The following is a 21083-nucleotide window of genomic DNA, read 5'->3' on the forward strand; positions in this document are numbered from 1 at the left end:
TTCAGAACTTGAACCAACAACAGAGACATGCTCAACAACTACACATATATCATTTTGGGGGCAGCTCGATAAAACTGACATCAACTACAAAATATTGTTATCTTCAACAATCTTAATGAGATAATTTTTGGAACCATCCCAGTACATTGTGAATTGAGATATAATTAGATTGTCAGAGGGAAAAAACTTACCTTGAATATGTTCCACAAATTGTTGAAAGGATGAGTTTGATAGAATATATGCCTCAATAACCTGATAATCATGATAATGAGAATTTTCATTCCATGTACCATCAAACAGAAGTCTAATTCATTATAAATGCATAGTAATATAGTAACTAGAGAAGAAAATACGACAAACCCAAATTGAATTTTAAACTTATGTGTTGATAACAAACATTTTTCTAAAAAAATAATGATTAAGAAAGATTTAGATTGATTTAAATCTAATAAGAATAGGTATAAAATTCGAAATTAGAAAAAACAAATTGAAAATTTTGAAAATATGAAAAAAATAAAATTAATTTGACAAGAATATGGAGAAAATAATGAAAAAAAATATTTAGACAAAATCAAATCTGGTATTAAATATTGAAAAATATAAAAATAGCAAGAAATATATATATAATATATATATATATATATATATATATATATATATATATATATATATTATATATATATATATAGGAAAAAAATCAGTAAGTTTCGTTAAATCATTATTAGTTCCAAAAAGTAAATATATTAGATGGAAGATTTTTCACAGATAAGAAAAAAATGTCAAACTATTACAGAAATATGCAAAAGAAAAACACTGATAGACATTGATAAATTTCTATCAGCATCTATCAGTGATGAACTTACTAGGGTTGATGTCCAAAATCTTGTAGGGTCCTATAGTTTGTAAACTTTTGTCATGAACAAATTTTTATGTGATTATAAAATATACGATATTTTATTCACTTTGTCTACAAAATATGTGATATTTTAGTTGCATTAACCACAAACCAATAAACTAACATCCAAGGTTATCGTTGTCGTGTAACTTAAATATGTATGATCATGTTTAAGTGATAACGTAAATGTCTGTAGTAGATGGATAAGGCTGAGTACCTTATCTTTATCCTTGTGACACTACGAGTATGGCCACAACTTATAGGTGTTACAATTGTTGTAATGTGCTACAAAATGATCTGATCCTGATCATTCATGTATTAGACATGCGAGCGGGGATAATCTATACAAAGAAGTTTATATAAGACCAAACCACGAAATGTTTAGTCCATTATATAACACCGTTCTAATAGAGATCTTTCATTTCACCAGGATGACCATAGGTAACATGACCTGAATCCTAAGTGAATTGTGAACTTCTGCCTATAAGGGCATCCTTTGATTTGTATGGATGAGAGTGACCAGATCATTAACTCAACGAGCCTACCATTTTGGGGATTCGTCTGATTCGGGAACTGGGAACACAACTACACAAGATGAAACTCCTTCCTCGAAGCAGGGGTAAGTAGATAAATTGCTCCCTTAAGGGCTGATTTTGGGTCTTGAACAATGATGACACCACACCCTCTCCTGGCTGAGAGGGGTTTAGCCATAGTAAAACGTTCGGATCGGGGATCGATGTAGTTAATTCGACTTCCAAACCAAAACAAAATAAAATTTATAATACTGAACTACTCATATTACACAAGACATAGTAAACAGTTGGTAAGTCCGAGTCGATCTGCAAAGAAGCGTGATTGGTTTCGTTAAGTTAATTTTCTAACTAGAGCGATAAAAGGGGGGGGGGGGGGGGGAAGTTGTGATGTGGAAGAGAAAACATGCGTGAAATTAAAATAAAATTGCATTGGATATATGAAATGGTAATGGGTTCATTTAGTTCTTGGATCAAGTGGCCACTCATTGTAAACTAAATCATTTTTTTCAACCAACATATCATATATTCGAATTATGCATGGATAGCTACTCAATCGATGTGAATTAACTAATCTCTATAAACCCGAAAATCAATTAATCCGAATCAATCAAACGTCCTAATTCGTAGTTGAGGCTGGAAAGCCATGCCCTAACTAACCTACATACTTCTAGATGCAATTGGGTCCTCGGCAGCCATAAAGAGCTAGAAACACATGCATTAAGATTTAGGATTCAACTACGTTGATTAAGTGTCAGGAAAGTCGTGTTCAAATAATCAAATTATTCCTTAAATCTAGATTGAACGTGCGATGCAAAGATTCATGGACAGTCTAAAAATCTAAGCATGCTTATCTAATCAGTGCTACAAGGGTAAATTCAAAGCATGGACGATACAAGGATGCATGTAAGCTTGAATTTAACTAATGAAGACATGCATTCATGATAGGGGCATCAATCCACACATAAAAGCAAGTCTAAATTAAACAAGATTTAAGAAAAACATAATTATAGATTAGAGCATAAAAATTGAGCTGGAAACTCATCAAAATATAAGAATGCTTAATCCAAGAACTAATCGAAAGATTACCTCATCGATTCATAGACAAGCTGATGGGATATGATCCAATACAAATTCATAATCTGAAAATAAAATAGAAACTAACCTAAAGACACTAAAAATTGAAGGGAATAGAAGAAGAAGAAGAAAGTTTGACTTCGGCCTCCATGCTTAAGCTCCAAGAGTCGGCCTATACCCCCAAAATTTAGCATATTCTAACATAGGGCCAAGGAGATATATTTATAGGATTCATCGCAGCGTTGCAGCACTTGGAATAGTATTGCAATGCTGGTGCGATGAGAGGGAAGCGTTAGACAAGCAGTCTAGTGCTTAGCCCAATGCTCGGTTGCGCGCACGCTCAGCTCCATGTCCGTCATTCTTCACAGTGTTGCAACGCTCTAAAGAAGCGTTGCAATGCTGATGCTTCTGCCTTCAAGTGTTGGAGTGAAGCGACAGGATGCGTTGGGACGCTGGCATTCATTCGGCTCAAAGCGTTGCGATGCTTAGAGTAGCATTGCAACGCTGTGTCCACTGCCAGATACTCACTACTCGATGCTTGACAGCTCGATACTAGATCTATCTTGATTACTTGACAGCCTCTTACTCGATGATACTCGATGGTGCTCGATGGCTACCTCAAACTTAGTGGAACTTGATGGCATTTTGGTCTTTTCAACTCCCTCGAAACCTAGATGTTCAAATTAACTCCATATTGCTTCAAATTAACCCCGTTCTTCACCAAATGGTTAATTCTAACTTTTGATTGCTCGATACCTACAAAATAGGAAAATAAACACATAGAATCCATTAACGAGCCCAAATTAAGCTAGGAATATTAGCTCTTTTTCAGAGCTAACAAACACCCCCAACTTAATTCTTACTCATCCCGAGCAAGGTAGAAACACACAAGAAAATAATTAAAAATATGCTAGCTTAATTTGCAGTATTGTTACTCCAGTCTCAAAAGTCAATTAGAATGAAATTTGAAATCAATAACGAAATTCAACTATGATCAATCAATGAAGTACAAGTTTAAGAATGATTCTCGATCTATTCATGCATGAGTGAGCCAAGAATCTTGCTAGTTAAGCTTGTACAGCGCGAAAAAGTTTTATAAAGTCCTTATCCCGTTTTCCCCCTACAGTGGTTCGATTAACGACCTTGGACATATCACACTTGCAAAAACAGGACAACACTAAGACAAGGGTGCCTAAACACACACAAAAAAAAAAAAAAAAAAAACATAAAGGGCATTTCTTTTACCTAGAGGGCTAGCTTTCACACTCCACCGTCGAGAACCTATCACTCTTTTCTCATGGGCCCTAAAAGAACACAGCGGAGTTAGCTCTTTTCACCTCTATCCATGCACACACGCATACACTATTTTTTTTCCAGGCACACTGGTTATGCCTCATTTTTTATTTTTCTATTTTATTTTTAGAATGGCAACTAATTTGCTTTTCTTTATTTTTTTTCTCTTTTTCTCTTTTTTTATTCACAGTAGGCCCTATTTTATCCACTTTGTCTAGTTTTTCTCTAAAACAAGCATAGTTACTCCTAAGTCAAAGGTGGACCTTTCAGGGTGACAACAAAAGTACAAACCAGATAACCCAATTCTAAGCATGGAAGACTTTAGTTTTCGTAAAAAAATGACTTGAAGATATAAGTGACAAGATTTTTTGTTTTTAAAAAAATTGGGCTAAAAATTATAATCATGCATTCCTAATGTTCTTTCATGCAAATTTTATTACAAGAAGAGTGTGTCATAAACTATCATAATAATAACAGAGCAAATAGCGAGCAAGGCAATTAAGCACATAGCATACTACTCAACGAGTACCCCACCCCCAACTTAAAATTAGATATATTGTCCTCAATGTATTTCAAGTATAACTCAAAAAGATAAAAAACAAGGGATCAGAAAACCTCCCCTGATACAATATCGCGCATGGATGGTGGTGGTTGGGCTTGCCTTTTAGAAAGATGCCCTCATCTCCTAGGTCGTCCCTACAAAACAAAATAAAAAAGAAACCTAATCTAGAAAACAAATAAAGAAAGCAGTAAATTTTTTTTTTTTTACCTGGCTCCCTCCAGGAAGGGAAAATTTTTAACGTTGATTGCTCGATGTAACCTGTCCCTTGTTAAGGTACAAAGAAATTCTTATATTTTTCTAGTCCCTTCTTGGATGAGTTGATATAGCCTGGTAAGACTATAAGGCTCTTCATCTTTTGAAGAGAACCAGACAGATCGAATTTGGAATTTTTAATTTTAGACAAAAAAGATAAAAAGAAAGAATCAAAAGACTCAAGGACTGACTCAACAGAAAATAAAGACTTTAACTCAATTGACTCAACTGACTCTTGAGAATAAGAAGAACAAAACTAAAAAATATACGATATACCAGACGACAGAACAGGGCGAGGTTTTTCAACCTCTAACTCTATCACCTGGAAATCGACGAGTTTAGGCTCAGATTCTCCATAGTCCTCACAAACTGGTTCTAAACATGGCATGTTATCCTCCAATTCATACTCGATGTCGACACAGATTACCTCATCGCTGCATGCCTCGGCGATGTCAAAAGATGTGTGCAGTAGGGGTTCGCATCTCCTACCAACTGAATCAGAAAGTTGAGTGACTGAGTCTCTCAAACTCTGAAGATCAGTTCCAGCCTCAGTCTGAAGACTAAAACTTTCTTGGAGATCACGGATCGCCTGCTAAAAAACAATATTGTTAATAGTAAGTTGTCTAATCACATCTTCTAATGACATACCTGAGTCGGCGGTGTGAGCATGCATCATCATGTCGGATGTGGTAGGGTATGGATCATAGAGGCACTCCCATCCTAGGTTTCCATAGTCATAGGGCTCCTCCCATCTAGGTCCATGAAAATCGTTGTCCAAATAACTAGGATACCCTCCCATGGAGTAGTCTCGCGACATAGGGTTCCTCTGTAAATTTAGGCATGCTTGCTCAAGGTGATCAATCCTACATGCTTGCACCTGCTGCGGGTTACCTGCAACCAACTGACTAACCAAAGAAGTTAACTTAACAAGTTGACCTCGAAGGTCACGAACCTTGTCACTAAGCCGAGATGCTCCACTCGATTGTCCCCATCCTTGTTGATGATATCTGTTCATGCTTAAAATACTGACACAAAAAGGAAAACAAATCAAAAGCAAAAGAATACTCTAACTAGAATTTAACTAATGAAACGTCAATGGCTTCCTCGACAACGATGTCATTTTTGTTCAGATCAGGGATCGATGTTGTTAATTCGACTCCAAACTGAAACAAAAGAAAATTTATAATATCGAACTACTCCTATTACTATAAAGACATAGTGACAGTGATAAGTTCGAGTTGATCTGCAAAGAAGCACGACTGGTTTCATTAAGTTAATTTTCTAACTAGAGTGATAAATGGGGGGTTTAGATGTGGAAGAGAAAACATGCGTGAAATTAAAATAAAATTGCAATGGATATATGAAATGATAATGGGTTCATTTAGTTCTCGGATCAAGTGGTCATTCATTTTCATTGTTTTCGCCAACATATCATATATTCAAATTATGCATGCATAGCTACCTAATCGGTGGGAATTAACTAATCTCTATAAGCCCAAAAATCATTTAATCTGAATCAATCAAGCGTCCTAATTCATAATTGAGGCTGGAAAGTCGTGCCCTAACTAACCTACTTGCTCCTACATGCAATTGGGTCCTCAACGGCCATAAAGATCTAGAAACACATGCATTAAGTTTCAGGATTCAACTATGTTGATTAAGTGTCAGGAAAGCCGTGTTCAAATAATCAAATTGTTCCTTAAATCTAGATTAAACGTGTGATGCAAAGATTCATGGAAAACCTAAACCTAATCATGCTTATCTAATCTGTACTACAAGGGTAAATTCAAAGCATGGACGATACAAGGATGCGTGTGAGCTTGAATTTAACTAGCAAAGACATGCATTCATGATAGGGGCGTCAATCCACACATAAAAGCAAGTCTAAATTAAACAATATTTAAGAAAAAACATAATTCTAGATAAGAGCATAAAAATTATGGAAACTCATCAAAATACAAGAATGTTTAATCCAAGAACTAATTGAAAGATTACCTCATCGATTCATAGACAAGCTGATGGGATACGATCTAATACAAATTCATAATCCAAAAATAAAATAAAAACTAACCTAAAGATACTAAAAATTGAAGGGAATAGAAGAAGAAGAAAAGCTGACTTCGGCCTCCATGCTTCAGCTCCAAACCGATGGTAGCTCAAAAGGATTAAGGTGAGAATCCGTTTTTGGGTTAAATTGAATTGTTCAAATTAATAAGAGAGATTTAATTATATATGATATAATGAAATTGATTCAATTATATATGATATAATTGTTATAATGTATTTGATATATTATAGTTTAATTGGAGGAAATAAATATTTGAATGAGATTCAAATATATTATCTATGAATGCGATTCATAGTTTTAAATTTCATATAAATATGATTTATATTAAATTTCATAAAATATAGAAAAGAAACTATAGTTTATATTGTATATGATACAATATTATAACTATAGGTTATATGTTATACATAACGTATAGTTTAATATAAAATATAATATGATAAGTTAGTTATCATATTTATTTATATTATTTTATTATTATTTTGAATAATAACTTCCCTCTTTTCTCTCAAACACCTTAGTGAGTGTTTATTTGATTTTGTGGCAAGAGGAATAAAAGAAAGGTGTTTCTCTTCTTCCTTTACACGATTGAAGGATTGGCTATACGATTGAGTTTTTAACAGAAAAGTTTTGTGTGCTTCATTCTTCTTCTTCCTCCAAACTCAAACAATCCCTCCTACTCAAAATAGTCAAAGCCCACCACTTCTGGGTTCTCACCTTGAGAATACCGAAGGCTCGTTGTGGTTGTGTCTCTATTTGGTTCGAGAAGTTCTTGAAGCAAGTCTTCAAGAGGTTTCTGTGTTTGTGACTGTTCGAGGAAGTTGCATGAAGAAAAGTTCTTCAAGAGTAATGTTTCTTGAACCCTTTTTCTTATATCAAGCATGTTGTAATTTATTTTGAATGCATATCTTGTATTTTTATTATAAATTTAGTTTTCAATTATTAATGGAATTTGGACGATCCGTTTCCGCTCAAGGATCTCCTTCAAAACGAGTTCCTTCAGAACTTGTATTAGTTTTAATCACTTTAGTATCAATGATAGACTTCTATCAGTTTCTATCACCAATAGTCACTAATAGACTTCTAGCAACGTCTATCAATGATAGACTTGTTGAAGGAGTATATCAGCATGCAGCGGAAGAAACAAAGATCACTAAGCATTATAATTCATAAATTTTGATAGTAAATAAAGCATGTTCATACAATAATAAGAGGGTTTCAAGCAATACCTTTGTAGAACTTCTTGAATCACGATTCTCAGCTGTAAATCCTCTCCAGATCTCGTTGTGAACCACTTCAAGATCTTCCCTACTATTCTTTTTGAGCTTTAGATTGAGTTGTGGGACTCAAGATAAGCTTAAATGAAGGGAACTTGGAGAAGAACTCACTGCACCATCCACTTTGAAGAACACCTTACTTCAACTCGAATTTTTCAACAAAAACTCAAATGATGCATGCCTCAATTCTACTTCCATCTTCTCTATTTATTGCAGGACATTCATGCAAAGAAGAAGGTTACATGAGATGCAACTCATGCTTGGTGAATTGAAGCAAGAATAAGTGGGTTTTGAGTGAGCTTCTTGGTTAGGTGAGTGGAGGAAACCAACATTTCAAAAGTTTGTTTTTCAATTTTTTAATTTAAAATTTATTTCCAAAATCAATTTAATTTCAAAAATGATTTTTTTTTTTTGATTTTATCAAAATTAATTTTCTAAATAAAATAATTATAATTAAATTAATTCTAATTAATTTAATATCAAATATTAAATTACACAAATTTCACCTTCATGAATTTAATATTTAAATCATATTTAAATATTGATTAATTCTCCAATTTCGTTTAATTCAAAAATTAAACATGTAATTATATCTCATATAATTACTAATTTTCTTAATTCTAATTTGAACGGTTCAAATTAACTTATCACGCTTCTCTAAAGCTAATCCATTTATGAGCTAGTAGGGACCTCACAAACCTACAGATCATGGGCTCCAACGACCCGAGATTAATTGACTAAACTCTTTATACCGAATTAACTCCTATTTGTTAACTAATGGGTCACTCCACTAAAATCCATAGGTGTACTCCACTCACTGTAGATATATTATGTCCACTCGATATAACCATGATTAGTAAGTTAATCCTTCACAAGTTATTCGTAATAACGGTTGGGTCAAATATCTGTTTTACCCCCGATATTACCTCTTGTTCCTTAGGTCCCACTGATCCTCTAATGAACAATTGGTTTGTGATCCAATCAACAAACTAAGTCCCTCTCGGGGCAATGAGAGGGTGGGCCCCCTTGTTCAAGACCCGGAGTTAGCACCTAAGGGAATAACCACTCTACTATCCCTAAAAGCGAGTAGGAGTGAATTTCTTTTTGCACCCTATGTCCCCAACTATCTACCTGGTCTTACCCTTGAAATGGAGGTTTATTGAGTCGGCGCTGTTAAGCCAACCCTCACCTATGCAAATCTAAGGATAATCTCGAATAAACAGGAGTTCATAGTTAGCTCAGGATTAAGGTCAAGTTACCTAGGTCATCGCTTTGAAATAGTCAGTCTTAAACAGTAAACAACGTTATAAAGTAAGAGTGACTGATTTCGTGGTCCGATCTTTTACAAACCCATTGCACAGGATGCCCCCACTTCTCATGTCACAACATGTACGTATTAGGATCACATCGTCTGTAGCACTTTACAACTCTTTGTAACAACTACAAAGTGGGCCATATCCAATAGTGTTACCAGAATAAGGCACCCAACCTCATTCATATACTATAGATCATTTTGACTATTTACTCGAACTTGATCCACTTTTATGTCTCCATATAAAGTTCAAGTACTCATGTAATAGTCATGAGTCTTTTAGTGTATTGGATTTCTAAAACAAAATTAGCAATACATATATTCAATAGCAACTTATTGAATTTTCATAATAAGTTTTATTATTTATAAACCACGAGATTTAGGACATAAAATCCAACACTTGTATCAATTTCTATTACTAATCCGTTAACTGTCGGGCACTCCATTAAAGACCGACAGCTGCACTTTTCGCACTACGGATATATTTCTGTGTCCATTGGGTATAACCAATCAATAGTATGACCCTTCACAAATTGCTCATAAGTACAGTGGGACCAAATTATTGTTTTGCCCCTATAGTTACATTTAACTCCTTAAGTACCACTGATCCCTTTAATGAACAATAAATCATAGTCCTACTATGACTAAATCTCTCTCGAGCCAAGAAAATGTGTGGCGCCACATTGTTCAAGACCCGGAATCAGCCCTTAAGGGAGCAATTTATCTACTTACCCCAACATTGGGGAAGGAGTGAATTCCATCTTGTGTATCTAAGTTCCCAGCTCTCCAATCAGACGAATCTCCAAAATGGTAGGCTTGTTGAGTCGGCGATCTGGCCACTCTCACTCATACAAATCAAAGGACCACCCTCATAGGTAAGAGTTCACAACTCACTTAGGATTTAGGTCATGTTACCTGCGATCATCCTGGTGAAATAAAAATCTCTATTATGAACGGTGTTATATAATGAGACTAAACATTTCGTGGTCTGGTCTTACAAACTACTTCGTATAGAATATCACTGCTCGCAGGTCTAATACATGAATGATCAGGATCAGATCATTTGTAGTACTTTAAAACATTTTTAATATCTACAAAGTGGGCCATACTCGTAATGTTACTAGGATAAGGTACCCAACCTTATCTATCTACTATAGATTATTTAAGTTATCACTTAAACATGATCCACATGTATGTCTCCACATACATGTTTAAGTTACAACGAGAACCTTGGATGTTAGTTTATTGGTTTGTGGTTAATGAAACTAAAATATCACATATTTTATAGACAAAGCGAATAAAAATATCATATATTATTAATCACATAAAACTTTGTTCAAACAAGGTTTACAAACTATAGAACCTTACGAGATTTAGGGCATCAACCCCGACACTAACATCTCAGGATATCTTATAAGTCTTGAACATTATGTGGAAACATACAGGGATCAATGTTCAAGATACAACCTAAAGGGTCTATAGTATAGGGATAAGGTTGGATACCTTATACTAGTGACACTATGGATATGACCTACTTTGTATCTGATATAAACACAATGATCCAACGCGTTCGTGTAGGAGACATGTGAGTGGAGATATCCTATGTTCAAGACCGGACTGCAAAATAGTAACCATTAGATGTAACACTGTTGACTAGTTAGGTTTCTATTTCAATAGTCTTAATCCTAAGTGTATTGTGAACTCCTATTCACGAGGGATTGTTCTTTGATTTGTATGGATGAGAGTGGCCAGTTTACCGACTCAATAAGCCTACATTTTGGGGATAAGACCGAGTGAGAAGCTAAGAACATAATAATACAAGATGGATTTTACTTATTCTCGACTTTAGGATAAGTAGACGAGTGTTCCCTTAAGTGGTATCTTCGGGACTTGAACAATGAGCCCTACCCTCTCACTGGCCCGAGAGGGATTTTTGTTTAATGGTTGGACCATAAACATGTTATTTATTAGAAGAGCACTAATACTTAAGGATACAGAGGTAAACTAAGGGTAAAATGGTAATTTGAACCAACTAGTATTACGAACACTCGGGAATGACTAACTTGCTATTATTGGTCCATATCCATAGACATAAAAATATATCTAAAGTGAGAAAAGTGCAGCTGTGGGTCTTTAGTGGAGTGTACCCACAGTTAATGAATATTGATTAATTTGGTTAAATGAGTTTAGCCAATTAATCTCGTATCGTTGGAGCTTCTGATCTGTAAGTCAACAAATTCTCTTGTTAGCTCACTAAAAGATATTAATGAGGATTTAAATTGTTCAAATCAACTGAGGAAATTATATATTGATGTGATTAATATATAATTAATTATAGATGTGATCTATAATTCAAATTATGTAAGAGAGATATATTTGAATGAGATTCAAATATTAGATTTATATGAATTGGATTCCTAAAGAAATGTATACATATAAATATGTGATATTTATATGTTAATTAACTCTATATTAAATATGATTTAATATAGTTACTTAATTAATTAATTAATGGTTAAATCATTGATTAAGAAATAATTGAGAGGTGGAAGAATATAAATATGTGATGTTTATATATATTAGTTAATTGCCTATATATTAAATTAGATATAATATGTAATTAATGTGCCAATTAATTAAATAAGAGGTTGTTTAATTAATTGGCATCAAGGGTAAAAAGGGAAAAACTTGGAGAAGGGGTTTCATATATATTCATCTTATTAGTTCATTTAGGGCATGATTTATTGAAAATCACTAGCCACCAAATTAATTCCTCTCTATACTCTCTCTACAATCTCTCTACCTCTTCCTTTTCCAAGGGTTGGAGATCACTCATCCAATTTTTAGAATCCTAAAGAATAACCCTTGTTATTCTTGTGATAGTGTCAGTGATCGTTAAGGAGATATTCATTTGAAGAACAAGAGGAATTTTGAGAAGCTTGGGAATCTACGAATGTAAGAATCGTTCTTCCCCATTGTTTCCCATTTTATTGCATGCTGAGTATGTTGTATATCCTATTTCGTTTCTATTTAAGCTTGCAGTTTTTGTTCCATTTAAAATGGAAAAATCGAATGCATGGCATCCTCACACTTCCGCTCGAGATTTGATCCCTACACGAAGAAGAATAAGAAGAAGAATAAGAAGAAGAGAGAGAAAAATAATTAAATTTTGCTATTTTATTTAAATAGTTACCGTCATTTTTCTATTTTTGAGAATCTTCCTATATAGAATCTAATTTACTAATATGAAAATAAATTTCAAATTCAATTTTGGTGAGAAAAATTAGGAAGGGCCATTAATTATTATTAATTGAATCAATTAAATTATAATTTGATAATAGAAGCCTCACCAATTACATTGTATCCCCAACTACATCCTTATTTCAACTTTAACAATTACACTGTATTTATAAAAACACGAACTACAAAAGCCAGCAACCCCATTAGAGGCAAAACAGGAATTCAATAAATATCCCACACGTGATTTATGATCTGCCAAAAATCTTATTATTTTTCGTTTTTGACATTTTTCTAAACGAAACCTAATTGTGCCTACATATTCCAATTCCTCAAATATTTAGGTACAACCCAACTGCACCTATCTTATGTGCAACTCAAATTGCACCCAATATAAAATTGCTAAGTGGCAATTTTGTTTTTTTAAATAATTTTTTTCTTATTTTTTTGTGTAGTAAGAAGTGGAGAGCACAAGGATTAGGTGCAGTCTAATCATTGCTCTTATACCTCTCTCACAATATTACTATTTCAAACATCTCTTTATTACGATATTTACTATTTTTTACGCACTCTCTCATACTCATCAATCCAAACTAAAATAGTTTGTATTTATATTGTAACCCATTAACTATAATAACCCAAACGATGTCACCTTAATGTTTATTAGTTATCTTTTCAAGTTTTATGATTCTTTTACTATATAATGGAAATATCGATTCACTTCTCATGTCAATATCGAAACCATAAAAATGCAAAAATATAGACATATCGAAGAAAATTTAACACCATGTACATATCTGTATCTAGTCACTAATAATTTTAAGATTAAAAATCACTTTTAATCTCTAAACTTTCATAAAAGTACAATTTAATCCATTAACTTTGATTTATAAGATTTAGTCCCATTAACTTTGATTTATAAGATTTAGTCCCTAAACTTTGAATTTTGTAATAATTTAATCTCTGAATTTAACAATTTAATGTACTTTAAAATTTGTAAAAATTGGTCCTTATTGTAGAAATTAGTGTTAAGATTTAATGAGATTTATTGTATAAATAAACTAATTAGAGACTCAATATTGTTATAAAATACATAGTATGCATCATAAAATAATAAAAATTTATATCTAATTTTGATAAATTTGTTTAGGTTAGAAACTAAATTTTTATTAATTTAAAAGTACAAAAACTAAATTATTACGTACTAAAGTTGAGTGACTAAATTGTAATAAAATTGACTAGTGATTTGTTACTAAATTTATGGACTAAAAGTGTTTTTAATCTAATTTTAATTTGCAATTTTTAGATTCAAACATTACAATTACAATCATCCAAATTCGAGCAAAAGATTCCCCGAACACACCAATTTAAAATTCTAGACATTGATCATCATTATCATTGCTTAAGCCCCTGTTTCGACTCCTCCACCAAACCACAGCCGTTTCTAACCACATCACCACCATCCTCCTCCTCTTTCTCTGCCACTGCCGCCGCTTCCTCTGCCTCTCTAAACTTCCTATAAATATCACTCTTGTAAAATTTCTTCGTCCTCAACACCAAAACCAACGAAACCAAAGCCCCAAACAAACTCACCGCCGTAATAATCACAAAAGATAGCTTAAAACACACCGTCCCATTACAAACCAACTCCTCCCCTGTTTTCCTAATCCTCCCCGCCACCGCCAGCTGCTTCTTTGCTTCCTTATCGTACAAATACCCAGCCACATTCACATTCAACAAATAAAGTCCAACCGGACTAGCCACCGACCCAAAATTATACAGAGTCGCATAATATTTCAGCCCAAAAATCTCTGAAACAATAGCGAAAAGCAGAGGCCACTGAGCGCCGTAACAGAATCCTGTCAAAACAGAGGCGATGTAAAGGCCGCCGGCGGGATTGAAGGCAATCAAAAGATGGGCAATGCAGGAAAGAAGAAGGACGATTGTGAGCATTAGAGGGCGAGGGAATTTGTATTTGATGAGTAAATGTTCGGAGAGGAAACCGGCCATTACTCTGCCGAGGTAATTCCAGATACTGACGAGAGAAACGAATGTGCTGATGCTTTTTTTGGGGTAATCTTGGGATTGACCTATTTGGCCGAGGTTGTCGATGGCTGTGAGAGTGCCGCCGACGCCGCAGGCAGTGGCGAGGAAGAGGAGGAACATGTCGAAGCTGAACAGAGCTTGGAGGATTGTCCAATCATCTCCTCTTGGTGGGGGATTGAATACGTTTTTCCACCACTCGACTTTGATGGGTTGTTCTTGGGGTTTTGGTTTCTTTGGGAGGAGTGACATTGGTGTTGTGTTCTTCAATGGCGGTGATCCCTATTTTTTAAATCATATGAAATTCATTAGTTTAGTATAATATTGAATCATCAACTTTTGATTTGGATAAGATAAAATATCGAATCATCAACTTTTGATTTGAATGAAGATAAAATAGTAAGATAATCAAATTTTAAATATGAAAATTTCGAAACATAGGTTTGTTTAACTAAAAACCATGAAGTAAAATTGAGGGAAAATAATTTAGTCTAAAGCCAATTTTAAACTTAAAAAAGAAAAAAAAAAAGCCTTAAATTTCCCCACTTGATCATGTGTAGTAAAATGCCCTAATTGATAATGAAGGGGAAGAAAAAAACAAAAGAAAAAAAGAAAAAAAAAAAGAGAAAAAGGCATTAAATAGATAAAACAAAAGAAAAAAAAGAAATGATAAGGTCAATATTGGACTCACAAGTGAAGGGGAAATGCCATTTTCAAGAACCGCCGGCTTATTGAACCGCCGCCACGCCTTAAACTCTTGAGCAACAACAACCGCAATCGGCAAAAGCAACAAAAAAGTAACCACCGCCGCACTTCCTCCATATTCCCCTCTATCAAAACTAAATTTTTGCTGCAAAATTATCATAACCATCAAAAACCCCGCCAGTCCCAACGATATATACAAAAACCTATAGAAAACCTTCAACTCATCCTCCTCATGCTCCACCTTCATCCGCCGCACCGTCGGCAAAAACACGAACGACACCGCCGCCGGCAACCACCCCAACAACAATATCAACGACTTCTCATCTTTTCCATATATAGCATGATACAATTGTGTCACAATCGCCCCACTCAATCCCATATACCCTTTCAAGATCCCGATCACGACCCCGCGTCGTTGAGGGTAGTTCTTTACGCACGTCACTAACGCGCCGGTGTTGGCGAACGTGGTTGCGTTGGCGCCGACACAGATGTAGAGACACATTAACCAAACGTGTGTCGGGATTTTTTCGGTGACGGATAGCCAGATCATGAAGTAGCCAAAGAAGTTGAGGAGAGCTCCCATGGCTAGGATGGACCATGGCGGGGTTACTTCGTTGATTAATCCCGCTATGACGCCGACCGTCGTACCGACGTCTTTGAAGAAACTTATGAAGTTAAGGGTTGTTTGGTCGTACCCTAATACGGATTTTATGGTGCTCGAGTACAAGCCGAACATGTAGGGGATGCCCGCCATCGACATGATTAGGAATGACCCGAACATCATGAACCATGATCCTTTGATTAGTTTTACTGTAAAGGATTTCATGTTGAATCCCTCCATGTTTTCTTTTGTAGATTGAAGAAAGGAGTGTTTCTTAATTTGCCTTATATAGAGAAAGGAGGGTGTTGGTTTGACTTGATCATTCCCAATGAGTTGGAAAAAAGAATCCCAATTTCCTTTTTTTTTTCCTTCTAATATTTTATTAGTTTTGAGGTGAAAATTTGATATTCTTTAGGTCATGTTGATGTTGGCCAACAGATCAATAGAAACTTAAGGATAGATAAAGACTAAGCTGACTTTACTAAGCGAATCAACAAAGCTAATCCTTGCTTCTAGGAAGTTGCAAACTCAATAGAGAAAATATATTCTAATTTGTGTGTTTGAGCCAAGGAGTCAGAGTTAGAAAATGTGGAGTTGTGTCGGTCCAAAATGTTTGTAAACCCCAGAACTAAAAAACACAAGTTTTATGTTTTATTAACTCCTCACACGACTCAAAAGAGTTGAGAATTTTCCAAGCTTTCACACAACACTCTTTACCTCAAACACTCCCGAAATTGTTTAGTAACCATTTCATTTTTTATTTTTAGTCTTTAAAAATTAAGCCTATTAAGGCTCATTCCACCAATAAATTTTTTTTATTTGTTAGATAACTTTTACCAATATTTTCAAAAACCACAAATCAAAATTTGAAAACTAAACAAAAATAGTTTTTAGAAATTTGTTTTTGTTTTTTGAATTTGATTAAGAATTTAACTTTTGTATATTTAAGAAACACACCAATCATGGAGAGAAAATAAATTTAATCTTCAAAAACTAAAAGTAGAAGGAGCCTTAGTTTGGAGGTTTGAAAAATAAATGGTTGTTAATTTCTTTAGATTTTTGATTGTTAATTTACGAATAGATCCTATAAACATTCAATATAATAGTCTTTTATTGGCTGGAATAATTAATTCCTTCTTCTCTCCTCTTAGCATTTCTTTCTTCCTTTCCAAAAGATTACAGCGCATCTACATATAAGTGAGTCTAAAAGTCAACATGGTGCATTTATTTAAATTCAATAAAATCAAACTGAATATGATTTTTTCATTCATATTAATTTATGATACTTAATTTGCTGTTTCGAGGTATATGTTTGTTTTCATTTCTTGATTTCAAATTTAAAGGTTTTATTCATTTTGCTTTTACGTTTTCTTTAAAGATATGTGTTTGTTTTTGCTATCCAATGAAGAACACGACCTTGCATTAAGCTTAATTAATTACATCATGGGATTCTCATTATATCCTTGTTTTTATGAATGATTTTACCAAAAAAATTATATGTGCTTATTCTCATATTTCAATGTAAATTTTATCAAACGACTTTAATATAATGAGTGTTATATATAGATAGATAAAATTAGACCTAACAAAATAACGTGAAAGTTAGATAAAGACAAGAGAAGAAGCTAAAGAAGGATGCTAATTAGAGCTTAAACAAAACTATATGATAACGAAACTTTTAAAGTTAAGAGTATGTAATGCAACTAAAACAAGATACTAATAAAAGAGTATGTAATGCAACTAAAACAAGATACTAATAATTTTTTGTTCATATGCTAACTCTAAAGGATATATATTTTTTTTCCAGTTTAAAGATATTATTTAAATTTTTAAAAGTTTTTGAGTATTTTTAAAACAAAGTACGAGTATTTTTTTTAAATCTAAAATTAACGGTATAATTATTTTTGAACGTTCTTTGAAAGTTCTTAAAAATACTAACGACATTTTTGATAGTTCAAATTTTTTCTTAAAACAAAGTTTGGAGACATATTTTCTATATAACCTTTATTTTATTATTATTATTTGTTAATAATGTAATTTTTGTTCTTGTATTTGCAATATGTAAAGGTGTTAATGATTATGGTCTTGTATTTGCAATATGTAAAGGTGTTAACGATTAATAATGTAATTTTTGTTCCTTCAAATTTGTCTATATTTGGAACCTTCTTTGCCAAATTAGTATATACCAAGAACGTAGAGATTTGGGAACTGATATTCATTAAACGGTGCCGTAATGTGTAAGTAATTAAGTAACACAATACAACTTTGATGGAACTAATTATAGACTAACTATAATTAAACTAATACAAAGAATCCTGTGGCTATTTCTTCTAGCACCGTAATGATGTGGCTATTTCTTATTTTAAGAGAAGACTTCAAAGTTGGAAATCGGTTGTTTTAGATGGAGAATTATTACACACGAGGTGTTGTGCCCACATTATTAATCTAATTGTGAATGATGGATTGAAAGATATGCATGATTCTATTCCCAGTGCTCGTAATGCTATGAGATATATTCGATCATCACCTAGGAGAATGGAAAAATTTTAAGCTTGCGTGAAACAAGAAAAAATTTAGTGTAAGACTCTTGTTTGTTTAGATGTGGCAACTAGGTGGAATTTAACTTATTTAATGCTTGAACATGCAATTAAATTTGAGAAAGCTTTTAGAACTTTAGAGGGGGAGAAAGAGGACTCAAATTTTGTTGATTACCTCGAGGAAGATACCGTGGAAATAAAAGATTGGGGCCCCCTAAAGAGGTTTTATGATACCACCACAACGATAAGTGGATATTCATATGTGACTTCTAATGTTGGTTATAAGGAAATGAATAAAATTCAACTTGTTTTAAACAAATGGAGCAACAATACCAACTCTGTTATGATGACTATGAATATGAAGACAAAGTTTGATAAGTATTGGGGTTGACTTGAAAAAATGAATAAATTGATGTTTGTGGCTATGGTGATTGATCTTTGGTACAAGTTAAAGTATTTGAATTATTGTCTTCCAATGTTTATGACAGTGATGTGGTTAAGGATATGGTTGAGAGTGTGAAATTATATTTGTATCGTCTATATGACTTTTACAAATCACATAACACTTCACTTTGAGGTAGTCATATTACCAATGATTCTCAACAATAAAAAATTGTCAATATAAATGAAGATGATCATGGGGTGGACGAAGACATATATGACCCATGGATAACTTTTAAGAGGATGAGAGAATAAGAAAGTTCTTTGGAAGTGGAGAATGATTTGATTCTTATTTGCCTGACAAGGTTATAGAAGATAAAGATGATTTTGAAATATTGTATTGGTGGAAAATGAATGGCTACAAATATCTCATTTTATCAAAAATTGTTCAAGATGTTTTGGCAGTTCCGATATCTACAGTCGCTTCTGAATCTACGTTTAGTACAGGAGGGAGGATTCTTGATTCCTTTCGAAGTTTCTTGACTCCAAAAACAGTGGAGGCCTTGATATGTACACAAAATTGGATTCGTGGCGGCTCACTAGATCTCCATCCACAACTTGAAGAGTTTGAGACGGGAAAATATTGAGTCAGGTAATTAAATTAATTTTTTATTGTATATATCTAACCTGTTTAATGCTCAAATAATTAATATATTTAATTTTCCATGATTTGTTTTGTAGGGAGTCCATCCTCCTCGGTTGTTTTGAAATAAGGAATTGAATTTGGAGCATAATGATGATTTTAGTGGTAAGTTTTACTACCATAAGATAAAATATTATTATTACTTATAAATGATCCTCTTGGTTTAATGTATTTGTAATTTTTTCAGGCATTGAGAAGTGAAGAGACCAAAGATGAAGAAAAAAACTCACTCGTCATTCGTCATGCTCATGGTGCTTTTGAATGATTTAGAATTTTATGTAATAGGCCAATAGTTATTATTAAACTTGGACTTTTTATTGAACTTCTTCCCGAATCCACGTCCATAGCTTTACAGTCTCTTTTTCAATGGTAGTGAATCTCTCTCTGCTGTGCTTGTTGGTATGGGAAGAAAAGTCGTGATAGGCCCTCTCCCTGGTGCTTTTACTTCGACCTGTAATCTTTGCCTGGGAATTGGAATTTCTCCTGTGACGAAGACCATCCATGACGATCAAACCCACAATATTACGGAAATCGGCATTAAAAAAAATAGGCATATTGGGAAGGAATAGGAGAGGGCTAGAAGCGACTCGTTCGTATTGGGAACCACCACGTCAAGGCGACACTCTACCGCTGAGTTATATCCCTTCCCTGCAAGCCTCTTTCGTTGATAAGCCCTTCCGTTCATAAGCCCATGAAATTCCAAGGCCTTCCACTAAGAATGGTGGATGGGAATGATATTATTGAACTTTGAGTTGAGATTTTGAACTTGAACATTTGAATTGAATTATTTGAGGAAGTTTCTTGAAGTTTATATTGAATTTATGGTGATGTATTTTAATGTAAATGCTAAAATTTCACATAGATTACATGTTTTTTTATTATTAAATTTTTATTAATTGATTAATATATTTAGAATTAGTTCACTTTGTAAATATGAAGGTTTATTGACCCACAAAAATCAAATTGTTCAATAGAAAAGGATTAAGGAAGTAACGAAAAAAAAGTCAAAATTCAAAAAAAAAAAAAAACCGGTGACCCTATCCGACCCAACTAGAAAATTTTGGGTTGAATTGGGTTGACCCTCCAAAAATAAACTAGTAGGGTTCATTATTAGCCAACCCGAATTTTTGGGTTGGTCCACAAAATTTTTCCAATCCGGACCATGTACACCCCTAACAAAGATGGAACTAATAGGTCCAATTGCCTTTTTGAGGTTTGGCTTGGGGCTTTTCCTTCTTGGATTATAGCTTTATGTGTAAAAGATTGTTTTGAACTGGCTCATGTGGTGTATTAAAATTTTTTTAGTTACTATCAATTGCTATCGCTAATAGTTACTATCAATGATAACTTTCAGTTTGAGAAATATTAATATAATCTTGAAATATTAACTTTTAATTTACTATCAGCTATTAGTGGTTATCATTGACAAACTTTCATCAATTGGAATATGAAGAAACCAAGGTCCTTGAGCGGAAACGGAATTGAACTCAAAACCCAAAATTTACAGAATTATCAAATTAAAGAGAACAAAAAAAAAAAATATTCATTTAAGATAAATATATAACATGCTCTTAAAAATAAAAAAGAAAGAGAGAACTAACCCTTGAAGA

At 33.5% G+C, this 21083-nt stretch overlaps 1 protein-coding gene across 1 annotated transcript; it reads right to left on the reverse strand.

Annotated features, from left to right (window-relative positions):
* Positions 1 to 13760: 13760 nt before the first annotated feature.
* LOC120082242 lies at positions 13761 to 16170 on the reverse strand. The gene is made up of 2 exons (XM_039037520.1): positions 15238 to 16170; positions 13761 to 14828 (listed from the first exon to the last, which is right to left on the reverse strand). Exons 1-2 carry the CDS (start codon positions 16090 to 16092, stop codon positions 13899 to 13901), a joined length of 1785 nt encoding a protein of 594 aa, XP_038893448.1. The 5' UTR covers positions 16093 to 16170; the 3' UTR covers positions 13761 to 13898.
* Between the last annotated feature and the right edge of the window lie 4913 nt (positions 16171 to 21083).

Source organism: Benincasa hispida, chromosome 7, assembly GCF_009727055.1.
Source record: "Benincasa hispida cultivar B227 chromosome 7, ASM972705v1, whole genome shotgun sequence".
Lineage (NCBI taxonomy): Eukaryota > Viridiplantae > Streptophyta > Magnoliopsida > Cucurbitales > Cucurbitaceae > Benincasa > Benincasa hispida.